Source organism: Oryzias latipes, chromosome 23, assembly GCF_002234675.1.
Source record: "Oryzias latipes chromosome 23, ASM223467v1".
NCBI classification, from domain to species: Eukaryota; Metazoa; Chordata; class Actinopteri; order Beloniformes; family Adrianichthyidae; genus Oryzias; species Oryzias latipes.
The window spans coordinates 18,329,510-18,355,410 of record NC_019881.2 but is presented as its reverse complement, the minus strand read 5'-3'; the positions used below and the strand labels follow the sequence as shown (position 1 = coordinate 18,355,410).

Here is a 25,901-nt window from a genome sequence, read left to right as displayed (position 1 = left end):
AGGTAGGAGCAAGGCAGGGGCCCGCCGCCCCCGCCCAGGAGGGGGGAACCCCGGGGAAAAAAGGGCGGCAAAAATTTACTTTTGCAGATTCTTCTAAAAATTACATCGATCTGTTCGTCAGGTCCAGGCGACCAAAAGATAAAATGGTTGCTATGGAGATAAATCGAACAGAAAAGCCACCATCTTGAAAAGTGTTTACTTCATAAATTTGTCACGTGTAGCTCTGATCAGGGTGGCGGGGATAGGGGGTGCAGCCGTTCTACTAGTGGGGGGTGGGTTAAATTTTAATTTAATTTACGTTGTTTTTGATAAATAAATGTCATTTTTACATTTTTTCTTTTTATCTGCAAGTTAGGTTCTGCTTCTTCCCCCACATGAGTTTGATGTGAGGCCCGTCCAGCAGTTTAATATTGAATGACCTCTGCGCTTCCTTTTGCTCAACAAAAAGCCGTTTTTGTTCTTCCGTCAGGTCACTTCACTTCAAAGAGAGAGACTCTTGAGGCTCCTCTCGCCGCTTTCCTACTAATTCCAGCACCCATTGAATCCATTGGGAGGGGGGTCATTTCACAAGCAAACTGCCATCCATGTGAAAGGGGGGGTACCGGGGTTCAAAGGCACGGCACAGGAGACTGCGGTGATCTCCACAGGGACGTACAAGGGCCACCTGCCCACATCAATTATAGAAGGCCCTCCAGATGTCAGGTTCTTGCCCTGTCCTCTCAACTCGAAGCGTCATTGGACAATCATGAGAAGAATTTTCCCTTAAAAGTCAAAACAACATGTTTTTCCTTTTTATTGGCCCCCATGTCTTTCGGTACAGACGGCATTCAACCTCTGTTCCATAAAAACCACAACGGCGCCTCTTCCATGATGCTCAGCTCGACACTTCCAGCTCAAAGTGCTGCGTGATCTTAGCAGTGAGGAACGCACATAAACACTACTAACTACATACACACAGTGAACTGAGTCTATTTTGGGTTATCCAGGCCGTATATCCAAACAAAAAGCTTGTCTCTGCCTTTTATTTGTTTTGATACGACGGCAGGCGTCATAGTTTGGCGTTTAGCGAGGCGCTGCCAACGGAAACGGGCTGGGTTTGGCTTTGGCGTGTGGACAGATTAGCGTCCTTCTTCCTGGGTTTATGAGTTGGCTCAGACGCTGTAAACATTTGGTCTCACGGTGCGCGCTAAACGACAGACAAAAGACAGAGCCCCACACTTTGCTGTTAGTTAGCAGGTGCACCATCTGGCTCCTCCATGTTGGTGTTTGTTGGAGATCCCATGTTGTTTCATCGCCCAGAAGATACCGGATCCGGTGGAATGTGGACTCCAGGGGGTTTCGGTTTGTGTCTCGCTGAATGAGCTGGATCCATGGGACGCCAGCTCAGCACCGGGCTGAACCGGGCCTCCACCCTCACATAAAGTCTTCCATCCCCCACCCCCCACCCCCACCCCTGCAATAATATTTCAAAGTTCACCAGAATATCATGCCGATTTTCCCTCCACCACACCCTTCAGAGCAATTTGTTTCTCTGCTTTTGTAAAACGTCACATTGCAGAATCAAGAGGAGTTTTTTCCAGTTTGGAAATGAAATTGAACACCGCAAAGAATGACTTCAATAAATAAACAGTTTAACAAGGTCTGAAAAAGAATTTGTTCTACTTTTTTTTATTCTAAACTTGTATTTTATTGCTAAAATAATAGATTTTGTTCTCTTTTTGTTTTGAGTTTTGCATGTTGATGAATGAAACCTTCTGTTTAACAATTTACCATTTCGTACTTTAGCATCACATCAACGAATCTTTTTTTTTATTTTTATTTGGGAATAAATTCCGCCATGAAGGGGTTAACATGTCCGGCATAGTAGTGAAGGAACAATCTGATGTTCGTGGAGTTCCTCAGGGCCAGAAAACTGCAGTTTCCTTCAAGGTGAGGGCGGAGCCTAAACCGCGGCGTGAGGAGTCGTGGGAACCCGCCTGAAGTGGTTACCTTGTCTTAATTCAATCAACCACTCCAGACCATAGCAGCAGCTGAGGATAAGAGTGTGTGTTGGGGGGTCAGAACCACTTCTCTCTGCCATTGAAGGCTTCAAAAGCGAAAACGCCACTCAGTCGTCCAAACGTGACTTTAGGCACTGCAGCAAAGTGCAGCTACCTGTTTGTTAATCAGAAGAGGGGGATACAAAGACAGCTCTTCATGCACACCCCCGCCCCCCACCCACCCCCCACAGCTTCCACGTCCCCCCTGCTGACTGAATATGTGATAAATATGCATGAACTAGAACAGAGGCGACCTCTGACACAAAGTGAACCCCCACCCCCATTCCCAGCGTCCCAAACAGGAAGTACCTGCTGGCTCTACAGAGAAATAAATAGCTATTAGTCATTCATTTTTCATAATACCCATTGTTGCTCTGATATCTACGTTCTTAGTAATTCAAATTTTTTGTCATTATACTTCTTTTTGTAAGTCATTTAAGTTATAAACTGAGCACTAAGATGCCTCAAATTAAATAAGTGGTTTCAATCAAACATTTGAAAGCTTTTGATTGAAAGGTTCTCTCAAGTTTAAGTGGTAGGGGTGTGGACTTCCAACAAGATCACACCTGATTGGAGCTCGGACCAATCGCTGCTTACTGATGCCATCTCCCTCCAACATTGCAGCATTTTTGTATTAGTGCTGTGACATTTTTCTTATGATTGTTCAATGGTGCTCCGAGTATATAGGAAAGGGTAAAATGATGGAGGATTTTCACAATTTTAAGAATTGACCTCACCAATTAATTTTTCTTTTCATTTATGTTTTATAAAAAGAACATTAAGCTCAAAATTGCATTTCTGTGTATTTTTCTTCAAATTGCTGTGAATTAGGAGCAATTCCTTCTTCTCCTCTGCAGAGCTCAGGTGTCATTTTCTCACCCGCTGTTTGAACTCGTAGAAACGTTTTGACACACGCCTCCTTTTTTCTTATGAGAAAGTCCCACAGGTTCTGTTTTATTTTATTTTTTTTGTCCGAAGTTCAGCGTGAACTTTTCACCCTTTAAATTAAATCAAGCGGTATCTTCTAACAAAATATTTGAGCTGAAGATAAAAGGCTTTTAATTTCCCTGCAACACTTGAAGTGGACTAAAGCTTGCAGACCTAAGGGACGGCGGTGTTGACTCTCACCACAAGAACCTCCGGGATCCTTGAATTTTCGCCTCCCCTTCTGGCTGCTCCCCTGATGAATCGGCTTTGAGTCTGTTTGCTCTCAGCCTCCAGCTAATCTGCAAACTCCATCTCTTAGTCTAGAAATTGCCATAAGTGGTCATGACTGCAGCTCAGAGAATCCTCTTTGGTGGACAGAAAAGATTGCAGCTCAGATTTGACTGAAGGTGATGAGTTGGTGTTGTTAGTGAGCCTTCAGTCCGCTTATTGCAGAGAGATTCTGTGCAAACGGCTGCAGCTGAGCCTTCAAATCCTCATAGTCACAACGTTTTCAGATCTGGAGATTTGAGCCTCCATTGTTAATCTATGTGTTTGGGGTTTGATTGACTTGAAATGAATAAAATGTAAATTTGTAAAGTTGATAGACATATTGTTAATTTGAAAAAATATATATTTAAAATTTAAAGAAATACTGAAAACTTGTATTTCACACAAAAACATTTTAACAAATGAAAAAAAAATCGTCTTTTTTATTACAGCTGCTATTCTGTTTTTTTCACTTGTTTATTTTTCGTTCTCTCCCTCTTTGCTTTCAGTCCCCATTTTACAGTTTCAGAGTTTGGCCCATTTTGACGTGAGGGCGAGGCTTTGAATGCGATTGGCTACAGGCATATGATTGACATCTTGTTACAGAAGTTACGATGATGTAATTTCCGCTCCAGAACAGCTTCTGTTGTTGGCGCTGCCTGTGTCATCCCTCCTCAGACTGTACACGAGAACTGGACTGAGTGCCTCCTCCCCCTTTGCGTTCCAAACAGGAAGTGTCCACCGACTCCAAGAAGCCAAAATCCTATAGACTTCTATTGAAAAATAAACAGCTGTTACGCTATTGGTCAGAATAGACATTCTTGGTTTGAAGACTTAATGACGTGTTCTCGATCATTCCTTTTTTCTCTAGTGCAAATTATAAACTGACCAATCAGATGCCTCAATATGAGTAGGCACTGCCTGCTGGCCCCCACATCAGATGTTTTAACCTTTGACAGATTTACTGTCCCCCGCTTTCGAGTGGAAGGGACTTCCAACAAGCTCACTCACAATAGGCGAGAGTGGTCGCCATAGAAACTCAGGCGGACTTGGACCAATCACTGCTTACGGACAATTTCTGGGTCCAACATGGCGCGAAAAAATGTCTACTGAATTTACTTCCATATGTTGGAGTAAACCATCTTCTATGGGTGACGTCACACTCACGCCGTCCAGTTCTCTCATATGAGAGGTTTGGTACATCGGGGACACGCGCCAACAACAGACTGTTTTGGAGTGGAAACGACATCATCGTAACCTCTGGCACCCAACGTCATTACCAATCAATCGCTTTATTTATACAGCACTTTTCGTCAACATGGAGTCGAAAACAAGGTGCTTAACAAAAAAGACATAACATTGGGCAACAACAATAAAAAAGTCATAAGACGCCAGAATAAAAGCAACCACAAAAAAAAAATAGATGGAAAAAGCAAGGAAACACTGTGATGAAAACTATGTCCCAGTAGCCAATGGGCTCAAAGCCCCACCCCCACATAAAATTAGCATCAACCGCCAAAGCTAAAGGATGAGAGAAATGAAAAAACTAAAGATGAAAATACAAAACAGCAGCTGTTACAAAAAACATTTTTGTATATTTGGTAAAAATTTCCGGTTTATAGGTTTATTTTAGTCACTTTTTGGGCATTTTTTTAAATGTAAAACATTTTTTATCAAATTTTTTGTATTTCTTTCATGTGTCCTTTTTAGTCAAAAACTGTTTTTCAAATTTACAATTTGGTTTTCATTCACGTTAATCTGATCCTGATTTGACCCCGTACAGGTGGGTCAAACGGAACGGACGTCTTTCACCATTCAGTGTGAACTTAATCTAACTTCTGTGGGGGCTTTTTTCTATCCTCGTAGAGCTTCAGGCCTCTCAGGCCTTTGAACACTATCGAATATCTGACAAGCCCATGGACTACAGGATCCTGCACATGGACGAGGACCAGGATAGGATGTATGTGGGCTGCAAGGACCACGTCCTCTCCATGGACATCAATAACATCACCCATGGCTCGCTGAAGGTCAGCAGATGCTTCTGGTTAAGGTTTCTTTCTCCTTATGAAAGTTCATGCATCGTCGTAGACTTTTTAGTTTTGTAATTCATGATATGTAAACGACCCAACATTTAGCAGCATTTAGCCTGATTCAAAAAGCTCTCCACCAGTTCTGAATGCTCCATTTCAATGAAAGGCTTGAAAGGGTACAAACAGATGGGAAAGCATTCAGGCTTTTTACCCCCAGAGAGCTGCACTGCAGCTATTTATTTCCCCATAAATGGCATAATATATTCACAGACCTTTAAACTGACCCCTCCCAGTTTTAAAAACACGTTTTGCTCCCCACCACTGAGCTGTTTTTGTTCATTTTCCACAATTGTTGGTATGCAAATGAATTTTATTGCCTTTTTTTCACGTTGTGCTGCTCACCTGTGCGTTTAAATTCTGCCACCAGGTGTTCTGGCCGGCGTCTGCCAGCAAAATAGAAGAGTGTCAAATGGCAGGAAAGGACCCAACAGTAAGTACAACATATTCATCATTCTTTTGAATAAAATGCAACATGAAAACACACATTTTAGGTCAAAATCATTAAATATTACTAATAACTTGTAAAAAATGAAACCCACCAATAATGTCCAAACTTCGAAACTAAACAAAAAAAAAGCTTTTCTCTTTCAGTGTCAACTTATCTTAGTAAATTCTCTCCACCATCCTGCTTAAATCTTTTATATATATTTATCTTAACCAGATTAAAATATATATTATGTATAGGATGAAAAAAAACTGTCTCAAACACGATGGTAGCTGGGGTTTTCTGCAACAAGACATAAGACAAACTAAAAGCAAAATAATGCTTTTTTAATTGGAAATTTTGATTATGTTTCTGTTTTTCAACTTAAAATCATTTAATTTTGCACAAATTCTTCTGATTTAGTTGAAAATTCTTGACAAAACATAGCAAATAAACCCATGCCAGGTTTTTTTTGATTGGGTCAAACATTTTTGACTCAAGACTTTAGCAGTTGAATGGATTGAGTGGAAACTTTGCTATTTTGTGAAGAAGAAAAAAAAGTCCAGTCCACTGTTCCAACTCCCAGGGTCACAGCTGGATGGGTCATAAGTCAAAGGCGGCAGAACCCGAACATGACAGGCAGAGGAAGCTATCATGTGTCCGCCACCAGATTCTCGAGGACGCAGGTAGACAAAAATCCTCAAGTGACTCCAAAAAGACCGACCCCGCCTGCAGGAACTGAGGTCTCAGTTTGCACAGACAGAAATCTTAACGTTTTCACTTACAGGCTCAAAAACATGTAGAAAAGGCACAGGAGCATCGTTTCCACATCGCCATGGTTTCAAAAAAGGTTTAAATTGCTGCATGATCGAAACCCCTAAAAAAATAAAGAAGCAAACATAAGAAGTTTTTGAAAGTTTTGAGTTTCTTTTCTTTAAAAGATTACAAGTGGGGGTCTGTCAGAAGCTTTAATCTTCATTTTCTGCACATTTGTTAAAAATATAACAGCTTAACATCACTTATTTGGGGTTTGTACTATAAAAAAAGGAGCATTTAGGTCAAAGTTAAAGATATTTAAAAAGCGTTTTAATGTTGAACGGCTCACAATTTTTGTTAGTCATATCATTTTTGTTTTAAATCAAAATTTAACAGTAGTCATACAATTACAAGAAAAAAGTTATAGCTCTATATTTTATTTAATTATAATAAAAAAAGTCAACTTGTCCTCAATTTAACAAGGAAAAAGTTGTACAGTAAAAGAAAACAATTTGATATTTTTACTAGAATTAAATCGTTCAATTGTACTGTCATGATTTAAAAATGTAAAATTTTACAAATTGTACCATTATGAGAAAAACTTCATGCAAATATAGTTGTGCAATTATGTGGAAAAAGTCAAAGCTTTTACGATAACAAAATTTATCGTAACATTTTCTAACCGCTTTACTTTTTTACTTCATGAAATAGCAATTTTAATTTCAATAAAGTCTGAGTTTTTTTCCCTGCGAAATTACAATTGTGTATTTATTCTTGTAAAATTTGATATTTTTTCTCATAATTTTATGACTTTCATCTCATAAAAGCAATGGTTGTTTATTTTCTGTTATGGTTGCCCTTAAACTTTTTCATAGATTTCCTAAAAAATAGTCATTTGAACTATAAAAGCCTAGAATAACATTCTGAGCTTCACTTAATGAATCCTGCTAGATCTGATGAAGCTGAACAACAAAAGTGATCCTGCATCTGCTTTTTTAATTTTAATCGACGCGTCCTGACACTAACTTTCTGGTTTTAAGGGGGAAGCTTAAACACGTCACTAATTTTTAACGTGCCACACGATACAGGATTCCACTTAATTTAACATCAACTTAAACAGCAAAAACATTAATATGTTTCACGGGGTTAAAGGCCTAAACCTCCTCTCTGCTGCGTGCCCTCCACCTATCCATCCTCTGACTCATGCAGAGAACCAGGGTTTAGTTCCAGAAATAGAGACGCTGCTTCCAGTAAACGGAGTGACTGCTGCTGCTGCTCTAAGGTATCCTGCGCCTGCTGCAGACACGCTTCCTCAAATATTTGGGCGAGCCGGAGCTGCTGTGGGGCCTCTCCTACCCATCATCCACTTTGAGGAGCCAGCTTTCTCAGCTGTTGTTATTTAACTTTTTTGTTGTTATCATTTCTGCTCACATTCTTGACTCTGATGAAATGTGTGCTTCAGTGGAGCACCAGAGGGGGGCGCCAGTGCAAAAACATGTAGGTCAGTGATAAAGGGAGCTCTGCTTAAGCCTCAGAGAAACAAAAGGAGGATGATGCTCTCAGACATCAGGAGGGAGTGTTCACAAAGGGAACGGCGCAGAAATAAGATAAAGGTGTGATAGCAGAGATGAGACGCTCACACACTCTGCTGATAAACCCTCAGAGGGGCAGCAGCTGGCAGGCGGCTGACCGCTCTCCTCCTGTCCTGTCAGTTTTCAGAGCTTGTGTGATTCCTCAAGGCCACATCAATGTCATAAGATATAGTGAGGACGAAGACGGCGAGGATTTGGCTTCATCCTGGGATCAAATTGAAGTTTATTTATAAAGCACTTGTCGTACAAATGTAACACAAAGTGCTTTACAAATCAGTGATGACTGACGTCATCCGGTTCCAACATGTCAGCAGTTGTATTGAGATAAAGTGGCGACTGGCTTAACTTTACACTTCACGTCGTTGAAGCAGGAAGTAAACCATTGTCATTTATTGTTTGTTTGTTTGTTATTGAGCCTGTTTACAGTCACTGCAACAACCAAATTACATAGCTGGGATCAATAAAGTGTCTTTATCTTATCTTATTTTCTATGGATGACGTCATACACTCACTCGGTCCAGTTCTCATACCAGGCCTCATGCTGTGAAATCCTTTGAGATGGCAGCCCAAGACCATAAAAACATTAATAAACAAACAAAACTAAAAAAAACAACCTTCAAATCAATACTGAATCACACAGAGAGCCAAGCAGAGATTTTAAAAGTTTTTCCCGCCCCCTCATCATCGTCGGCATCTGGCTGAGCTCTGTAGTAGTTGAAGGTTTGAAGATTTGTATCAAAGTTTAAGATATAAGAGAACATGATTGTTTTTTTTTATGTGATACAAAATGCCGTTAACATTTTCCCAAAGTCGTGATCACAGGAACCTTCCTCCCTTTTGTGTCTCCAGCACGGCTGTGGGAACTTCATCCGGGTGGTGCAGCCGTACAACAGAACCCATATGTTCATGTGCGGCAGCGGCGCCTACAGTCCCGTCTGCGTGTTCATCAACCGCGGACGCAGACCTGAGGTGTGTTTGGCAGGATGGATTCAGCTTGTTAGAGCTGAAGGTTCACCAAAGAAATGAATCTTTTGTGTCTCTGATTTCACCCACGCTGCTGCCTCCACAGCAGGATAGGAGCTCTATCTGCCAGTAGAAAGGCCGGGAAATGGCGCATCCTTTCCTACATGAAACATGAAGGAGGCACTTACTGTCTGGGGGGTTTCATTTATACTACAGAGCTTTGGAGAACCAACACAGATGCAGTTTTGAGGCGGTTTCACACTAGAACCATAAGCATCACTGGAGTTTGTTTCTTTTATGCGACTTTGTCTCTAATATTCTTTTCCTCCTTTTTACTTCTCAATTTTTCTCTTTTAATTTAATTCTCCAGATGGCAAAACATTGAATAAATTGTTATTATCACAACACGGCTCGTTTCGATTATCACACTGTTAAGTGTCAACATATGGTGTTAAAAGTATGAAACCTGATCGGCGTCGAGTGTCAAGGAAGGCAGTTTGATTAGAATATAAGGGTGAAACAAAGAGTGGAGAGCTGCTTCTGCGCTACAGAAGAAGAAGAAGAGAAGAATCTTCACCTGCAGAAGGCTGCTAACCACTCCAAAGTGCAGAAAAGCAGGCGCTCTCCTTACTGGAGAGCTTTTTGTCATTCGGGGTTTTTGTTTGAAAGGCAGCCGGCTCTATTTGCAGCTTTAACCATGTCGGAGGAGATCTGTGAAGTGTAAAAAGATGTTCTGGAGAGGAGACAGCAGGCTTAGAGAGGACCTTTGCTCTTAGTAAGTGATATGGATATGTTTGAGAAGAGAAAAACACTGGAGCTTTTAGATATATTTTTGAATTTTGTCTCAGTAAATGAGTTTAACATTTTAGATCAACAATAATGTCACCAGAGAATTTCAGACACCTCCTCTGATCTTCCTGGCAGCTCCATCAGAGCTGAAGAAATGTAGATTCATCCCCAGCTTTGCCACATGGAGAGGTTGAAACTTGGCAGCTTCTCCACCTGAAGCTGACAGATGGTGCATCTATGGAACACATCAGCAGAAAAAATCCTCTTTCTGCAGACTGGAATGTTTCATTAAGAGCCCATATGATCCATGGAGGCTCGTTGTATCCAAAGGAAAGGCTACTTCTACATTTTGGGGGGTTTTGTTCAAGCAGTTAGTTATGATGTTCTGTATTTCACTGAATGGATTTATTTATTGTATTTGTCCTTCTGTCTGTGACAGGAACAAGTGTTCTTCATTGACTCCCGGAGTGAACCGGGAAAAGGGAGATGTTCCTTCAATCCTCAAGTGAATACAGTCTCTGTCATGATCAGTAAGTCCCTTCGTCTAACTCCACAGCTCTTTTTTTGGTGTGAATTCACTACATCTTTATTTCAGATCTGATGGTAATCGCATGTTTCAGCTTTCATTTTCCTTTAACTTTGGTAGAAGGCAGAGAAAAAGTCCAACTTCACAGGATTTAGCTGTCCTTTCTGTACTTTCACGATAATTTAAGTTTTTTATCAAGTAAAGGACTAAAAGGCAAAGAGAAAGGTGGATGATTAAACGATTTTTTTAAAACAAGTAGCCAACAGGGTGCTGCTGAATAAATCAATATGTTAGCTATATATTTCTTCTAAATAAAACTGTATCAATACTTTTAGGGGATTCTGTGTGGTAAATAAAAGCATTACTTAAAACTAGAGCTGTGGTACAAATTCATACACACTGTTGACCTATTGTAAATCTTCGACTGCCTACGCAATTAGTGTAGTTCCAATATTTGTTTGTTTTTTTACTTGTCCCACCAAGCAGGTGAACAAACAGATAAGAGATGAAGACTCTTGTGTTGAACAGATTTAACTGTTTAAAAAGGGGCTTAAAAATCTTCTGACACACGAGGTGTATATTTGTATAAACCCCTTTTGGATTTTAGGTTAAACTATTTATATTAAATATGTTCCATTGGATTCTGACGCAGCTTTTTCTCAGAGTGAGATTGCTTTAGCTGCAGTAACACTTCGCTACTGTAAAGTATTGCATAATGCCTCAAAGCTACTTTTCTCCAAATCAGAATCTCTTGGAATTGCATTATTTGGAGTTATTTTTACTGATTCCGAATTCTAGGACTTTTTTTAATTTAGCCCTGCGTCGTTCAAAATGGCAAAAAAATTAATATCCTCTAAGAACCTTTTTTCTTTTTTTTATTAATGTATTAAACATGTTATTCCTGAACTCTGAATGAATATGTTTTGTTTTTTATGTTGCATTAATAAAATGTATTATTAGTCACTTCAGTTAGCACCACATTCAGACAAATAAACCTCACTTTGCAGCAGTTCAGAAAAGTCATCTGCTGTGAAGAGATGGTGTGGTTTTTTTTTCTTTGCACATTGTAAACACAGGAGGCGGCGTCTCCTTCAGGCCAAACCTCTGATCCCTTCTCAGATAACAGGTGTAGAGTTACTCCGCTCCCCGACACCTGAGCATCGCCGCATCAGCAGCAGCTCATCAGAGGAAGAGCGAGGGCTCTGCCGGATCCAGGGAAGATCAAGTTCTGCCGGCGTGGTGATGCAGCACTCTGAGTCTCTGAGGACGCTCCCTGGGAGTTTAGGGACTCAATTAAAACTTTGTTTCTGCTTTTCGTTCACTTGATTTGGCCCCTCTGAGACTGTCTGGGACCTGTCAACACTTTGTGGGAATACAAAATGACTACACAACTCCCAAAGCACACAGTTGGTAGCAAATAGATGATGAACTGATAGGGCAGAGGAAATGACATGAGGCAGTTAACAGCAGCAGGAGATAAACGACTATTTCAATCAGCTCTGATCGTCTGACCGCGGTTAGTGTTTAGGATGAGAACCTGTCAAACCAACTTGTTTGTGTGCACACAGACCAGGAGCTGTTCTCAGGCGTGTACATCGACTTCATGGGGACGGATGCTGCCATCTTCAGGAGCCTGACCAAGAGGAACCCAGTGCGAACAGATCAGCACAACTCCAAATGGCTCAGCGGTGAGCACCCTTCACCGGCCTAATAAACTGGTGAATTAACTCAAAGCAAGCCTGTCTCCTCTTTTCTGTTTCTGTCAGAGCCTTTCTTTATCGATGCCCACCTCCTTCCGGACGGAACAGACCCGAACGATGCAAAACTCTACTTCTTTTTCCGGGAAAGGCTGACAGACAACAGCGGGAACACTAAAAATATCCACACCATGGTTGCCAGAGTGTGTCCAGTAGGTGCCCTTGCTTCAGCGGGATCGATCAATCCTCCCGTGTGTTCGGTATTGAGTTCCTACCTACAGCTTATGTCTGCAGAACGACATCGGTGGACAGCGCAGCCTCGTGAACAAGTGGACCACCTTCCTCAAAGCAAGGATGGTGTGCTCCGTGCTGGAGGAGGACGGCACAGAGACCCACTTTGATGAACTTGGTGTGTCAAAACGGACTCCCTACAGTTGTTTTTCTTTCTGGTCACTTGCCCCATGGAAGATGATTGAGCAAAATTTGTAGTTTCAAACATGTCTGAGAAAAAATCTTCCTCACTTTGAGTGGCTGCTTTCTCCATAAACAGTCCTGTGTTTTGTCTGGATTGGGATTTAAGCCCGTTGACTCATTTCAAAGCAGCTGCCATGTTGCTTTCGGTGACTTTAAGTTCATATCTGACCACATTAGTCCAGTACTTTTCCGAACATAGTATCCACAAGCACCATCTATTGATTTAACAAGCTCAATCTATCAGTTGGAGACATGTAATAAGTCATGCACACATGGCCTTTCGGCAATCTCTGCCAGCAAGAAAAAGTGGGAAATTTGTTGCCTATTTTTTACAAGAAAAGGCACTTGCAATTATCCATGTAAGCACATGTGTGTTTCCTCCCACAGAGAGTGTGTTTTTGCTGGAAACCGAGCAACCCAAGGGCCTGTTGGTGTTCGGGGTCTTCACATCTACAAGGTAAGACGGATGCAGCCGACTGTGACATTCCTCGCAGGCCTCAGTGGTCATGTGAATCCCTCAATGTCTGCAGAGGAAGATGCATCTGCAAACATGGAGACGTCACATGTCATGTGGGACAACAGCTGTGATGAGCAATTATACATCCTCTTGGTTGCTTTACCACATGGCATCCATTTTGATGTTCTTTCCTTTGGATCGCCTGTTGTCCACAGGGATAGTGTGACAGGAGATCTGTTCCTGAATGTCTTCCAGAAGCGTAGTATGAGTGTTCTGATGTCGCTGAGGTTTAAGCGCTTCCAGCACGAGGATAATTTTAACGTGACACTTTTATGTAGAGGCAAATTCCAATCCCTTTTGTGCACTGAACCAAATGTCATATGAATCATTTTTACATATGTGTGCATGTATATATTTATGTTCACTAATATAACAATTTGAGCTGCTGAAGACATGGGAATATTTAAGAGAAAAGCACAGCCCAAAAGCCAAAGGATACTTAGCATTAGTAAGAGAAGCTAAACTATAAATTGAATACATACTTACTATGATTTTTTTTTCTTCAAGTATTCAATTTTGAAAAGACTATCTGAACATCAGATAAACATGAAACCTCATACATTTAGTGCGATTTGTTGAAAAAAAAGTGGAGAACCAAACCAAGTTGCTAGCTAGTTTCTTTTCAAGAAAAAACTTTCCAAGGAGCTTGTATGTGCTGGCTGAACAGTAGATCTGAGGTTTTGTGCCAAAACACTTTGCCAAAGCTCATCTTCCAAACTGTCAAACAGCTTTTTTCTGCTGTTGCTCATACATTTTCTTTTCAGCTTTTGTGTTGCCACAAACCGCTTTCCAAAGGAGGAATTAAAAGGAAATAAAGATGTAATTTTCTGAAAAACAAATTGTAATGCTGAGAAGGATCGCCACAGCAAAGAAATAATTTACCCAACATGCATTTCATTAGTTTTTATATTAGGTTTAGTTATAAAAAAAAAAATCATTTTCCGGTCAGTTTGGAAGAATTCCTGTGCTAAGTACGACTTGCATTTCAAAAGATTTATGAGAAAAAAAAGTATTTGTTCAATCCTGCCTTGACCTTTGACCTCCCATTGAATTTCCAGACAAATTAGTTCATTTAATTGAATTATTTTCACCTTGGAACAGATGTGACTGTGTAAATGTTAGTTAAAGACAAGAGCATACATGACTAACTTTTTTAAAAATCATCTACCAGAGCTTAATGGCAGCATATTTTGAGTTTAACGTGTGATTTAAATAATCTGTTTGCGTGCCACATTACTTCCTCTCCCAACAAAGACCCTTTTATATGCTAAGCATTGTCGTTTGAACTGTCAGAGCCAAACTACATCACAAATCGGCGAGAAAAAGGTGAGCGGCTCCCACTGGTGCATGACAGTATCCTCCCAGACTCCAGAACTCCATCTTTAGCAACAGCAGCAGATTGGCATCGTTTCATCATTTCATTCACCGCCTGCCTCTTCTGTCCTCAGCTCTGTTTTTAAAGGCTCAGCCGTGTGCGTCTACAACATGGCGGACATCCTCACCGTCTTTAACGGGCCCTTCGCTCACAGAGAGGGCCCCAATTTTCAGTGGGTGGCATTCCAGGGCCGGATCCCCTACCCAAGGCCTGGAACGGTAAGCCCATTTCCGGCCTTTAGTTGCTGCTCTCAACTCAAATATGAGGGGGGGAAGAGGGCAAATTTGAAGTTTTTTATATGATCTGATTCTGCACTGCAAAAAGTAAATCTTAGACTTAAATAGACTCTTTTCCCCCATATATATATATATATATATATATATATATATATATATATATATATATATATATATATATATATATATAGGTTGTCCCACATGACACATGACAAGGTTGTCCCACATGACATATATATATATATATATATATATATATATATATATATATATATATATATATATATATATATATATATATATATATATATATATATATAAATAACTAGAACACTAATCTAAATATTTTAATACATACAAGACACTTTTGTAGATGTTTTATGCAAAAAAAGAATTAAAATTATACTTAAAGATAACCAACAGCTAGATTTTACACTAAAAATGTGCAACAATTAATTAAAATTCACTTTTTTTTTAATGTAAATACTCAACCATTTAAAGTTAATATTGTTTATTATACTGGCCTTATTGCTGATTGAAGATCCTGTCTTTCTTCAGTGTCCTGGTGGAGCTTTCACTCCTGACTTGCACACAACAAAGGAGTTCCCAGACGACGTGGTGAACTTTGTCCGCAACCACCCGGTCATGTTCAACCCCATCTACCCAGTGGGAAGGAGGCCTCTGGTGGTTCGCACCAACGCCGGCTACAGATACACCTCTGTGGCCGTGGACCAGGTCCTGGCTGCTGACGGCAGCTACCAAGTGCTTTTCCTGGGCACAGGTACACAACCACGTCCACACAACCTGCTGTGCGTGGAAAACAGGAGAAGTTTCACAATCAAATGTCATCTTAAGCTCCTGAAAATGATTAAAACAAGCACAAATCAAGTTTGCAAACCTAGTATCTTATTTTAAATAAATACATGTTATAATGATATACTCTCTAAAGTGTGGCAATAACATTTACTGTGCTCCAAATTCACCCTAAAAAGTCATTGAATTTGACTTGTCATGCTGCTTTAGCAGGAATATGTGAAAAAAATGTTATTTTTTAATATCTATTTGCATGATTTATATGGTGTATTTGCAGCACTTGGCTTTCCTTATGACAAAAGTGCAATAAATATAAAATGTAATAAAGTAGAGTTTAATGATTGGGCTCTGGTACACACTTGCAGGCTTGTGACAAAGCCGGTTGGGTTCCTTTTCGTCTGACTTTCTGCTGATGTCAGTAAATGATTTTTGGACTCTTTTTGATGCAACTGGTTATCTGATAAACGGATAACAACGTCGGGTCATGAATAATGGAAATGTCACAGCAGAGATAGGAGAGGGGACTTTGGGCTTTTATTTTGTTGAACAAGCCAAAAGAGACTGCCATGGTTTTAAAGACAAAAAATAAAAGCTTCTCCAGAAAATGTGGATTTTAAATGCAACAAAAAGATGTTACAGAAGTCACTGTGAAGCCTTTGAGAGTTAACTGCATCAATATATGAAGTTACACCTTAAAATCAGTCAGTAGGTAAAGGCTGAAGGTTTAGATTGAAGAAACAAGTTTCAATTCTGCAAAAGCTGTGGAGTTTTTTTCCAGCCTGTTTTGATGCTTTTAACAGAGTAATGTGTATTTCTGAGCAGAAAAAAAGGTCTGCTTTTCCTGCCTAAACGCATCCACGTGTGCACATTAATATTCTGCAAACTGCTCAGGGACTCTCTGCAGCCTCTGCTTGTGTATACTGAACAGCCTTCTCCAGTCTGGTCCTTCTGCTCGAATTCTTGAGGAGGCCAGGGCCGTCTCGTCATATCTGCTCCTTCAACGCCGCTTTGTCTCCAGGAAGGGGAAGGGGGACTTGCTTTTAGCAGGAGCCGTTATTAACTTTTATTTTGATAGTACATCTGTTGTACCTCTGGAAAGCCTAATTTATGAGCTTGAACAAAAGAAAAACAGACATTAGACTTAATGATCTGTTTTTTTTCACTGCCTGATGATTGTTGAGATGTTACTGTTGATTGCCCGTGTGCGGTTTCAACTCACAACCTCTCTTTCTGCACCCAGACAAAGGTACAGTTCAGAAGGTGATTGCACTGCCAAGCAATCACTCCCTGCACGAAGATCTGATCCTGGAAGAGCTGGAAGTGTTTAAGGTGTGCTGACCCTGTTCCTCACCTTTTTTGTTGTTTTTTTCTATCTCCCTCGGCTGCAACACAAAGGCCAAGAGCAGACAGATAAAAGCTGGGTGGTGCTCAAGAGTTTGATGGGAAACACGCTAGTGTTCAGGAAAAATCTGCTTCTCGCTCCGGCTGAACCTCCACACGTGTCTGAAATCAGGAAAAGTGGGATCGCCCTGTGATGGGAAAAGCAGATGCTTTGATCTGGAGCTGCAGCTGTAGGCTGACGGATTCTGTAGAAAAAAACATCTGATGCCCCAGAAAAGGCCTGGACAGAGAACCATCAGGCTGATGAAGCACAAGGTGGCAGTGGGAGGGAAAGACTCACATGTAACAGAGGGGCGGAACCTCAAAAGGGTGTGTCCAGGTCGATGTTAGGAGCAGAATAATGAAAGAATTATCTTTGAGGCGCCAAAAACACCAGCGTGCATTTGAGCTAAATTAGGTTAAATAAAGTTATAAACAATCAAAACCTTATCTTTACACATAATTATGTTAGTTTCTAATCTGACAACAGGATATCATCAGCATAAAGAAACATTTACACTCTAATTTTGAACTCGTCTTTTTAAAAACAAAGAAAAAAATGATGAAATGCATGGGGTTCGGCGTAGATCCCTGTGGTACACCATATATAATTCTGGTATTTGACTCCTTGTCGACATAAAAAAAAAAGAATATCACAAAAATAAGACGTAAACCAGCTTAATCTAAATAATAAACTTCAAAAATCATGTTTCAGTTGCATTTAGATGATTACGGTATTTATTTGCGCGGCACTGATTACATTTTTATTAGCTTTCTCCTAAAATGTCTGTTTTCCAAGTCGTGTTTTTAATAATGACAGCTGCTTTTTTTTTTTTTTTTTTTTTTTTGCCAGAACCAAGCTCCTGTTACAAACCTACGGATTTCCTCTAAAAAAGTAAGTGTGTTTAATACCCCCTCCTGTGTATTTAGTGATATTGACTCATTTTAATGAGGAAACTGTTGCCTTTGGCCGCTGTGTAGTGTCAATAAGCCGCCCCAGCGGTGAGGAAATAATAATAATAAGCCATAATTGTTTCTCCTCTCCGCCTCATTTTCCTGTCAGACTTATTAAGACAAACAAAGGGGCTGACATTTGAACTGTTTGCTTTGCAGCAACAGCTGTACGTCAGTTCCGAGTTTGGGGTCTCCCAGGTCTCCCTGCACCGTTGCCATGCCTACGGCTCGGCGTGCGCCGACTGCTGCCTCGCCAGAGACCCCTACTGCGCGTGGGACGGCCTGAGCTGCTCTCGCTTCTATCCCACTGGAAAAAGGTGAACCGATGCGGTCCAAGTCTTTGATTCGCAGCAGTGTTTGTTGTTCCAGGTTGTTCCTGTGTGTTCATGGATGTTGACATTGCCATTGTTGGCTTTTCTGAACCCTTGCAGGCGTTGGAGAAACACAAGTTCAGATGTTTCACCTGTTTGCCGGTGGACTAAAGTTCTCAAATGTGAACAAATATTAGATTCAAGTTGATCCTGAAGTTCAGTCTTGGTTTGTCTCTGCTCCAGCTGGTATTATTTTCCTCCTATGGTTCAGACAAAACCCACAATAGAAAGTGAGAGCAACTCGTTGCCTCTAAACCGATTCCACTGGGCCTCCTGACAGCTGAGTCAGACTCGGGTCAGATTTGGTCCTGGAACCAAAGCAGGCTTTTTTTTCTCCTCTGCCTGAAATGTGTCATCTGTTTACATGCTCACTCCCTCAAGCTGTCAAGCATGAGTGTGCTCCAGTGACTGGAAAAGCATCACAGTGTTTCTCTGACAGCTACTTTAACCATCACTATGTTTTTTTCCCCTTAAATTCCTGCTTTGAGCCCACATTTCTTGTCCCCCTTTTTTGCAGAAGAAGCAGGAGGCAGGATGTCATGCACGGGAATCCTCTCACCCAGTGCAGGGGATTCAATTTAAAAGGTATTCAGTCATTTTCTGCATAGAAACAGGATTGAAATTCAGTTGTCTGCTAATTATTTGTGAGTGATTATCTGAAATCAGTTTTACCTCCAGGATTTTCATATTAGATGCACAAAATGCATTTTGAAATTACCTAAAAATGAAATGAAATAACCTCCTTAAACTCTACTTTATTACATTTTATCTCCAAACCAACCAGTTACTTTTTCATTGAGTGAAATTGAAACAAATAATAATGGTAAGCTCTTTTGATAATATAATCCTTCTACTTTTCTCTAAAAAGGAAAAATGAGAAAAATATAGGAATTATGTCTAAAACTGCACCAGTTTTGTTCAACTCCGTAACAGCTTACAAACCCCCCCCCCCCTTTTTATTTTTTAATGGTTCAGTCCTACTTCTTTTAGCACCCAGGAACTGACATGACAGAACCTCTTCTGTGATGTACAGATGTCGACGGCGACACCTAAACAGCACACACTCTTTTAACCACAGTAACTCCTTGACTGCGTATGCTATCAACGTAATTCCGAGGCGGAGACTAGCAGCCTTTCGATGATTTGTGACACGAATAAAGTGTCATCGTATTTAACGTGAACAAACTAAAATGCAAAGCTGCTTTCTTCCCGCGTTGAATTTGTTGGAATAACATTGAGCCTTTAACACCTGAGACATCTCAGGTGTTAAAGGCTCAATCCCTGTTGACAAAGACCGACTCCACATATCCTGACAAACGGGTTGTTCCGGCGTGTTAATTATGTTCCTGTTCTGCAGGGTTTATCCTCATCCCAGACTCGAGAACCTGCACAAACGCCTCAAATGTAAAGATCTGTTTAATGAAATCAGGAAATTTGAGCCTTGGAGTTGAAGTGTGTAAATGAAGTGAAGCCGCCATATGGCCGCTGCAGCTAATGAGGCCTAACCCTGTCATCCATCCAGCTGATGGGTGAGCTGACAGCTAAATGACTTAGATGGACAACAGTGATGTATAAAAATGGGCTTGTAGGCGTGGCTTAATTTGCCAAAAAAGGCTTTCTGTCAGCGTTTCACGGTGACCCTTGAGACACGAGGCCAGACTCCAGTCCATCTGTGAGCTCCGTGTCTGTCAGCGAGTGACGTCCGACGTGACTCCCACCGCGTGTCTGTGCACCAGCCTACAGGAACGCCGTGGAGATGATGCAGTATGGCGTGAAAAACAACACCACCTTCTTGGAGTGTCAGCCCAAGTCTCCGCAGGCGTCTATTCGCTGGCTCATCCAGAGAGACAACGACAGAAGGAAGGAGGTCAGTCTGATTCGGAGGAGGTCAAACGTCTGTTATAGATAACAGACGTTTGACCTGTGTTTTTATGACCAGCTCATGTACAGCCAAGGACGGCGTGGATATCTCCTGAGAGGCAGATCCAGTGATTGTTTCGATATGAGCTCATGTGTGCTTGTAATATTTTGACAGATTATTGGCAGAGGAGCTTCATTAGACGCTCTGACACAAATCAAACACGATACGGGCCCTGGCTAATGACTGGATTCTCAGTGGGTGTGACATTGTTTAAATATCTGGCAAACTTTAAATCCTGAGATCCCTGTGGAGACTGTGAAATTAAATCAAGCTTAAGACAACTACATCTAGATAGAAATAATTGTAGTTTATGGATTAGTTTACAAAACAAGGAGTAGAAAAAGGAATAATTTGCATTTTTTTAATAAAAAGGAATTTAGAGAATCTGTTGCTGTGACTCATTTTGATCTAAAACAGGGGTCGGGAACCTATGGCTCGCGAGCCATATCTGGCTCTTTTGATGGTCACATGTGGCTCGCAGACAAATCTTTAATTATACTTTTTTTTTCATTAGACCAGTCCTTCTCGGGCGCGATGCGATGCCAGAAGCGCGCAGTAGTAGCAGTGCTTAGAGAGAAAAATCTGCGCCAGCGATATCAGTTTACAATTATCTATTATTTCACAGAGTTTGTACCAGCTGGAAACCTGTGAATTGCCGTGCCTAAAACTGCGCTCCCGTCTCTGAGAAAGAGCGCGCAGATGCGGGGACGGGATGTGTGAGGAAGAAAGCAGGGGGTGGGGCTGAGGTGTTGTGGGGACAGGCAGCAGGTGAATCGCGCAGGGATTGTAAATACGTAAAACCTGCTGCCCGTGAGTGTGTGTTTGGCTCCGCGTCTGCATGTGAGCAGTCTGTCTCACATCTACAGAACATTCAGACCTATGATCACGTTTAAAGTCTCAACGCCTGCATGAAGCAGAAACTCACCACGTATCAACCAGACTAGACCATCAGCAAAACTACCACGAGAAATACTCATCATTTATAAGCAACAGCATAACAATGTTATTAAAAATAATCCACAGACTTATTGTACTTTAAAAATGTTGAAATTAAATCAAATGCACACATTCATTTGTATTTTTAGTTTTAAACAAATTGTCGCGGACTGAGCGGCTGTTGGGCCGCGTTGAAAGTTCTGGAGTTCATTAAACGCATCAAGCATAGATCTGATTGGCTCTCAGTTCTGTCGCTCAGCCTGTTATTAGGTAGTTTGGACCAATGGTGTTCAGCCATGGGCCAAATAAGGGAAATGGGAGGGCTGGAGCGGGAGCCGGGGAATATAAAGTTGGGAGAAGTGCTCTCGTCTCAGCGGGAGAGATTGAGGAGCTGCTGAATTAATTGTGCGGCGTTTGTCGCGGTCTGCAGTAACCAGAATAAAGAACCTTAAAAGAGCTTAAGTCTCCGTGCCTCCGTGTGGGAAAGGGGCACCACATTATTGTATGGCTCTTTCGAAATTACATTTCAAAATATGTGGCGTTTATGGCTCTCTTGGCCAAAAAGGTTCCCGACCCCTGATCTAAAACATTCATTTAGACTCAAATTTAATTTTACGTTCACTTTTATCAACACTTTGTACTTTAAGGCAAATGGTAGTCAATAATCGTGGGATATTTTTTTATGTTTCAGATTTATTTAAGCCACTTCTAATCCAGTTTAAAGTCTCTAAAGGAACATAAATGCAGTAAGAAGGTAATATGTTCAAAAAAAAGAACTTTTTAAAGAGAAAATGGAGATGATTTATCCAGTACTCTGTAATCTATCTCCAGTATTAACCACTGCTTATGCGGCAAAACATTTACACAGCAGATTGCGCAGAACCAGCTGTATGCAGTGTTGTGTTGATGATTTAAAACAGAAAAAGTCTATATAGTTTCGATTTTAGGGATATGTGATCTTGGGATTGCTGACATTTGCTGGCTCCAACATGGCTGGGTCCGTATTGCAATAAAAGAAGACTGAATTGATGTAAATTCGTTGGAGGCAGAAATAAGATATTTTCTATGAGTGATGTCTGTCTGACTCAGTCCAGTTCTCATATACAGTCAACTTCCAATTTTTTTTTTAATAGTGATACATTTTTACTGCAACACTTCTGCAAAACACTTAAAAGAAAACCAACACCTGCTCAAAGATAACATTTATAATATCAAGGCGTGACTAGTTTACAATAGAGGACTGCAATTCACTGAGCTGTCTGTCTGCTCAACGGCTGGTCAGGAGTTTGACCTTTGGCAAATCATTAAAGGTCTTTGAGATCCACCATCCCTGCACTTCTCGCTGCTGATCGCCTGGATCAGCACACGGAACGTTTCTGTTGTCGGCGACTGTCCGATTCAGCAAGGGAAAATGACAGGAGCTTTTTATTATGTCGTAATCTCACGTGTTTCTTCTGAATGTATCCATTTAATTCAAAATAATTGTTTGATACACTTTAAAATCAGCTTTTTTATAAGAAAGTGTGGTCTACAGCCAATCAGAAAGCAGAACACAATGCTGTTAAAAAAAGGATAGTGTAGGGAGTATAGTGAGGAAATACTGTATATGGGGGAAAAAAAAGAAATAACACAATTTTTAATTAAAATACAGAATTACTAACAAATCTGTGTGAGAATCAGACAGTTTTGGAGCACTAAGATATTCTGACATCCTTCCACTTGTTATGTATGGTATGATGAGGAGGTTAAATCTGCTAGAGTTTGCATGGCATCGAACATTTGACCATTTCACCCGCTATGATGTAAAGAGACATGAACTCATGCCGATTTCCCTGCAGGTGAAGCTGAGTGATCGCGTTTTCTCCACCGAGCACGGCCTGCTCATCCGCTCCGCCCTGCCGTCCGATCAGGGTCTTTACTACTGCCTGACCACCGAGAACGGCTTCAAACGCACCGTGGCTAAAATCCGCCTGCGCGTGCTGAGCGACGCCATGGTGAGCGTGCTGACAGACAAGCGGCAGTCGCCCTGGGGGTGGGCCAGCTCGGTGCACCCTAAGGTCCTGCTGGCGGCCTTTAGTCCTGCGGAGACTCTGGCCGTGCAGCAGTACTGCAAAGAGAGGAACCTGCAGAAGAAGCAGCAGCAGCAGCAGGCACAGCCGCCCGGACCCCTCAGGGGGGATTTGGCCAAACTAAAGCCCTTATTGGACCGAAGAAAGAGCCGCAATAGACGCAACCATCTCCCAGAGGTCTGAGAGCTGCAGAGACGGGGAGACTTTTGTACAATGGAAGCAGTTTGGGAAAAGGATTTCTTTGTTTTTGCATGAGGTTGTGTGAAAAAGTTTCACTTAGACACAAAACAACCGGGAGCCAAGGATGCTCTGAGACCAGAATAACACAAGCAGGAGTGGAAATACAAAAAGAAGAAACGAGATGATGATGAAGAAACTCATCAGCTCCTCAGTGGATCAGCTGAATATTGACATCCAAAGGAGGTGGTTTGCTTTAAAGAACGTTGCAAAGAGGCGCAGAGAAGATGTGACGGTGATGCTCATAAGAGCGGAGATGTTTCTAAATGCATGGCAGTCAAATTCAGAGAAACTGTGTAAAAGTTGAGGCCAAAGGATATTTTCTGTTTAAATGAGACAGGCAGTGTATGGCAGCCCAGAGGAAACAACTAGCACCAAAATTCTCCCAAAAAAAATCTGAAAATAGACGGATTTGAACAAAAGAATTCAGTAAAAAATCATCTTATCTATCCTCTTCTGATATATTATAATAATTCCTCTTTTTTTCTTACTTTTTTTTATCTAATTCATTTTCAGATTTTTTTTTTACTTCCTGTCTTCTGGGGCTTGTGTGTCCATCTTCTCTACAGTTTCCTGGGATATTGTTTCTTTCTTACAGTCAAATTTGATTAAAAAAAACATAAAATGAATCCTGATTCGTTAAAGTTCCACTCCAGTCTTCTTTTAAAAAAATTTTTTTAGTTAAGATTGTGCAGTTTCAAGCTAAAATCTGTATTGTTTTCTAGGACATAACATAAAGTGGCAGTTTTTAATTAGAAATTCACATCTTAGTTGTGGGACCGTTGGCCCAGAAGAAGCCCGCCCCCCTTATCTACTCTCCTTTGCTGAGAGCTCTCTGTTTACATTCTCTCCCGCTAGCTTACAGGTCCTCACAACCCCAACCCAGCATTACCAGAGCAACAAAAACAAGTGGATGCATCAGAATGGAGCAGAGCAGGGAGCTTGTGGCCATCCCAGCCTATTTTCTACGTCACACATAAGCTCCTTTTCAGACTGTATTTTTTTGTCTGCTCCTGATTCACAATGAGTCTCATTATAAGATACTCAGACATGCAATATTAAGCTTAATTCTCTCTCTCTCTCTCGCTCTCTCTCTATCTATATATATGTATATGTTTTCCATCATCAGAAAAATGCCACAAGGTCATGTTAAAAACACCTAAAAAACAGTTTTCATCCAAATGGGACTACTGTATAAAGCTATAACGTGGTTGTTTTTGCATGAAAAAAGAGCTACTTTGGAATTAAATTTATCTTTAAAATGAAAAATATATAAAATTGAACAAATAAAACAAAAGGAAGCAATTATAGTTTTTACAGTGAGGCAATTTGAAATATTTCTGACCAAATTAAGAAAAAAGGTCAATCTATATAGATGTTATTGGATGCTATCAAGTGAATAAAACGTCAATAGAGTTCAAGTAGAGAGCACAAGTGATACAAAATAGTGCCATGATGGTAAATGCTGAAGAAACAAACAATCCCAAAAGTTTAGGTGGTAAACTTTCTTTATTAGGTTTTTTTTTTTTTTTTTTTGGCCTCTCTGGGCTGCCATACGCCTCAGCAGAAGCTTAAATTCAGCAGGTGTGGCTGCAGACTTGCTGATCTGTGTACTGTATGAGAGGATGCCTGACTCTACTCAACCTGCATGTTTCACCAGCACTGAAGCATGTCCATCATTAATGTAAAGAGGTAGTGAATCTTACCCACAATGCATTTCCAAACCCTTTTTTTCACTGCAGAAACTGACAAACGTCAGACATTTCTAAACTAAGCTACAGTCTTTATTAACTCTTCAAATAGTGATTATCTGGGAATTAGACACTTAGACTATGTGAATAGACCATTTTTTTATTGCTTAGATAATGTAGATAGAAATCTTTGCTTGTGTACAGATGTCTTTTGTTTTGTTTCAGTCTTTTAAATTAACTTCGCTTAAACAAAAAAATGTTTCAACGTGTACATAAATGAACTCATCAAATGTCTCTGACCGTATCTGCAAATTGCAGAGATTAAAGCTTTTATTTTGAAAACCTTTTCTCATACCGATTCAGGATGACCTGTGCCATGAAACATGCATTTGTATTTATTAATAGCCTGAATAAATCTGTTCCAATGAATTTCTCATTAAGGCCATGACTTGTTTTTAATTTTTTTTTATCAGTAGATTCTTTTTTTTCATTATAAGTTGATTAATCTTTTTTTAAATATACAGCAGTGGATTTCCTGTCGAGTGGAGGCACTACACGCTAAACAGAAAGGCTTCTACTTTTTTAAAAGTTTAATATACTTGATTTTAGGTATAAAGCAGTAAAAGTGAAAGAAAAGAAAAGACGAAAGGTCAAAGAAGAAAATAAAATTGTTTGCAAAAGTATTGGCTAAAGTATTTAATGATTTGTTAGAAGTGGGTTGTTAAAGTTAATCTACAGAGCCCTCCACGTGCCGGTCGTTAAAAAAAAAAAAAAAAGAAATTTTATTAATCAACCAAATGTATTTTTTGTTTGTTCATTTGAGGAATCAGCAATTAACAGCAGCCAAAAAAAATTAA

General features: G+C 40.5%; 1 protein-coding gene across 1 annotated transcript in view; it reads left to right on the top strand.

The window, feature by feature from the left end:
- sema3c (semaphorin 3C) overlaps nt 1-25,820 on the top strand; it is a 44,773-nt gene extending 18,953 nt beyond the window's left edge. Inside the window, exons 3-18 of the mRNA XM_023952565.1 lie at nt 5,100-5,260; nt 5,691-5,753; nt 8,945-9,064; nt 10,287-10,377; nt 11,942-12,061; nt 12,140-12,282; nt 12,365-12,479; nt 12,932-13,001; nt 14,510-14,654; nt 15,231-15,453; nt 16,726-16,814; nt 17,719-17,760; nt 17,979-18,136; nt 18,708-18,775; nt 19,927-20,057; nt 22,886-25,820. Of these exons, the coding sequence (XP_023808333.1) occupies nt 5,100-5,260; nt 5,691-5,753; nt 8,945-9,064; nt 10,287-10,377; nt 11,942-12,061; nt 12,140-12,282; nt 12,365-12,479; nt 12,932-13,001; nt 14,510-14,654; nt 15,231-15,453; nt 16,726-16,814; nt 17,719-17,760; nt 17,979-18,136; nt 18,708-18,775; nt 19,927-20,057; nt 22,886-23,299 (2,153 nt within the window). The 3' untranslated portion in view covers nt 23,300-25,820. The remainder of the gene's footprint in view (nt 1-5,099; nt 5,261-5,690; nt 5,754-8,944; nt 9,065-10,286; nt 10,378-11,941; nt 12,062-12,139; nt 12,283-12,364; nt 12,480-12,931; nt 13,002-14,509; nt 14,655-15,230; nt 15,454-16,725; nt 16,815-17,718; nt 17,761-17,978; nt 18,137-18,707; nt 18,776-19,926; nt 20,058-22,885) is intronic.
- The last annotated feature ends 81 nt before the right edge of the window (nt 25,821-25,901 follow it).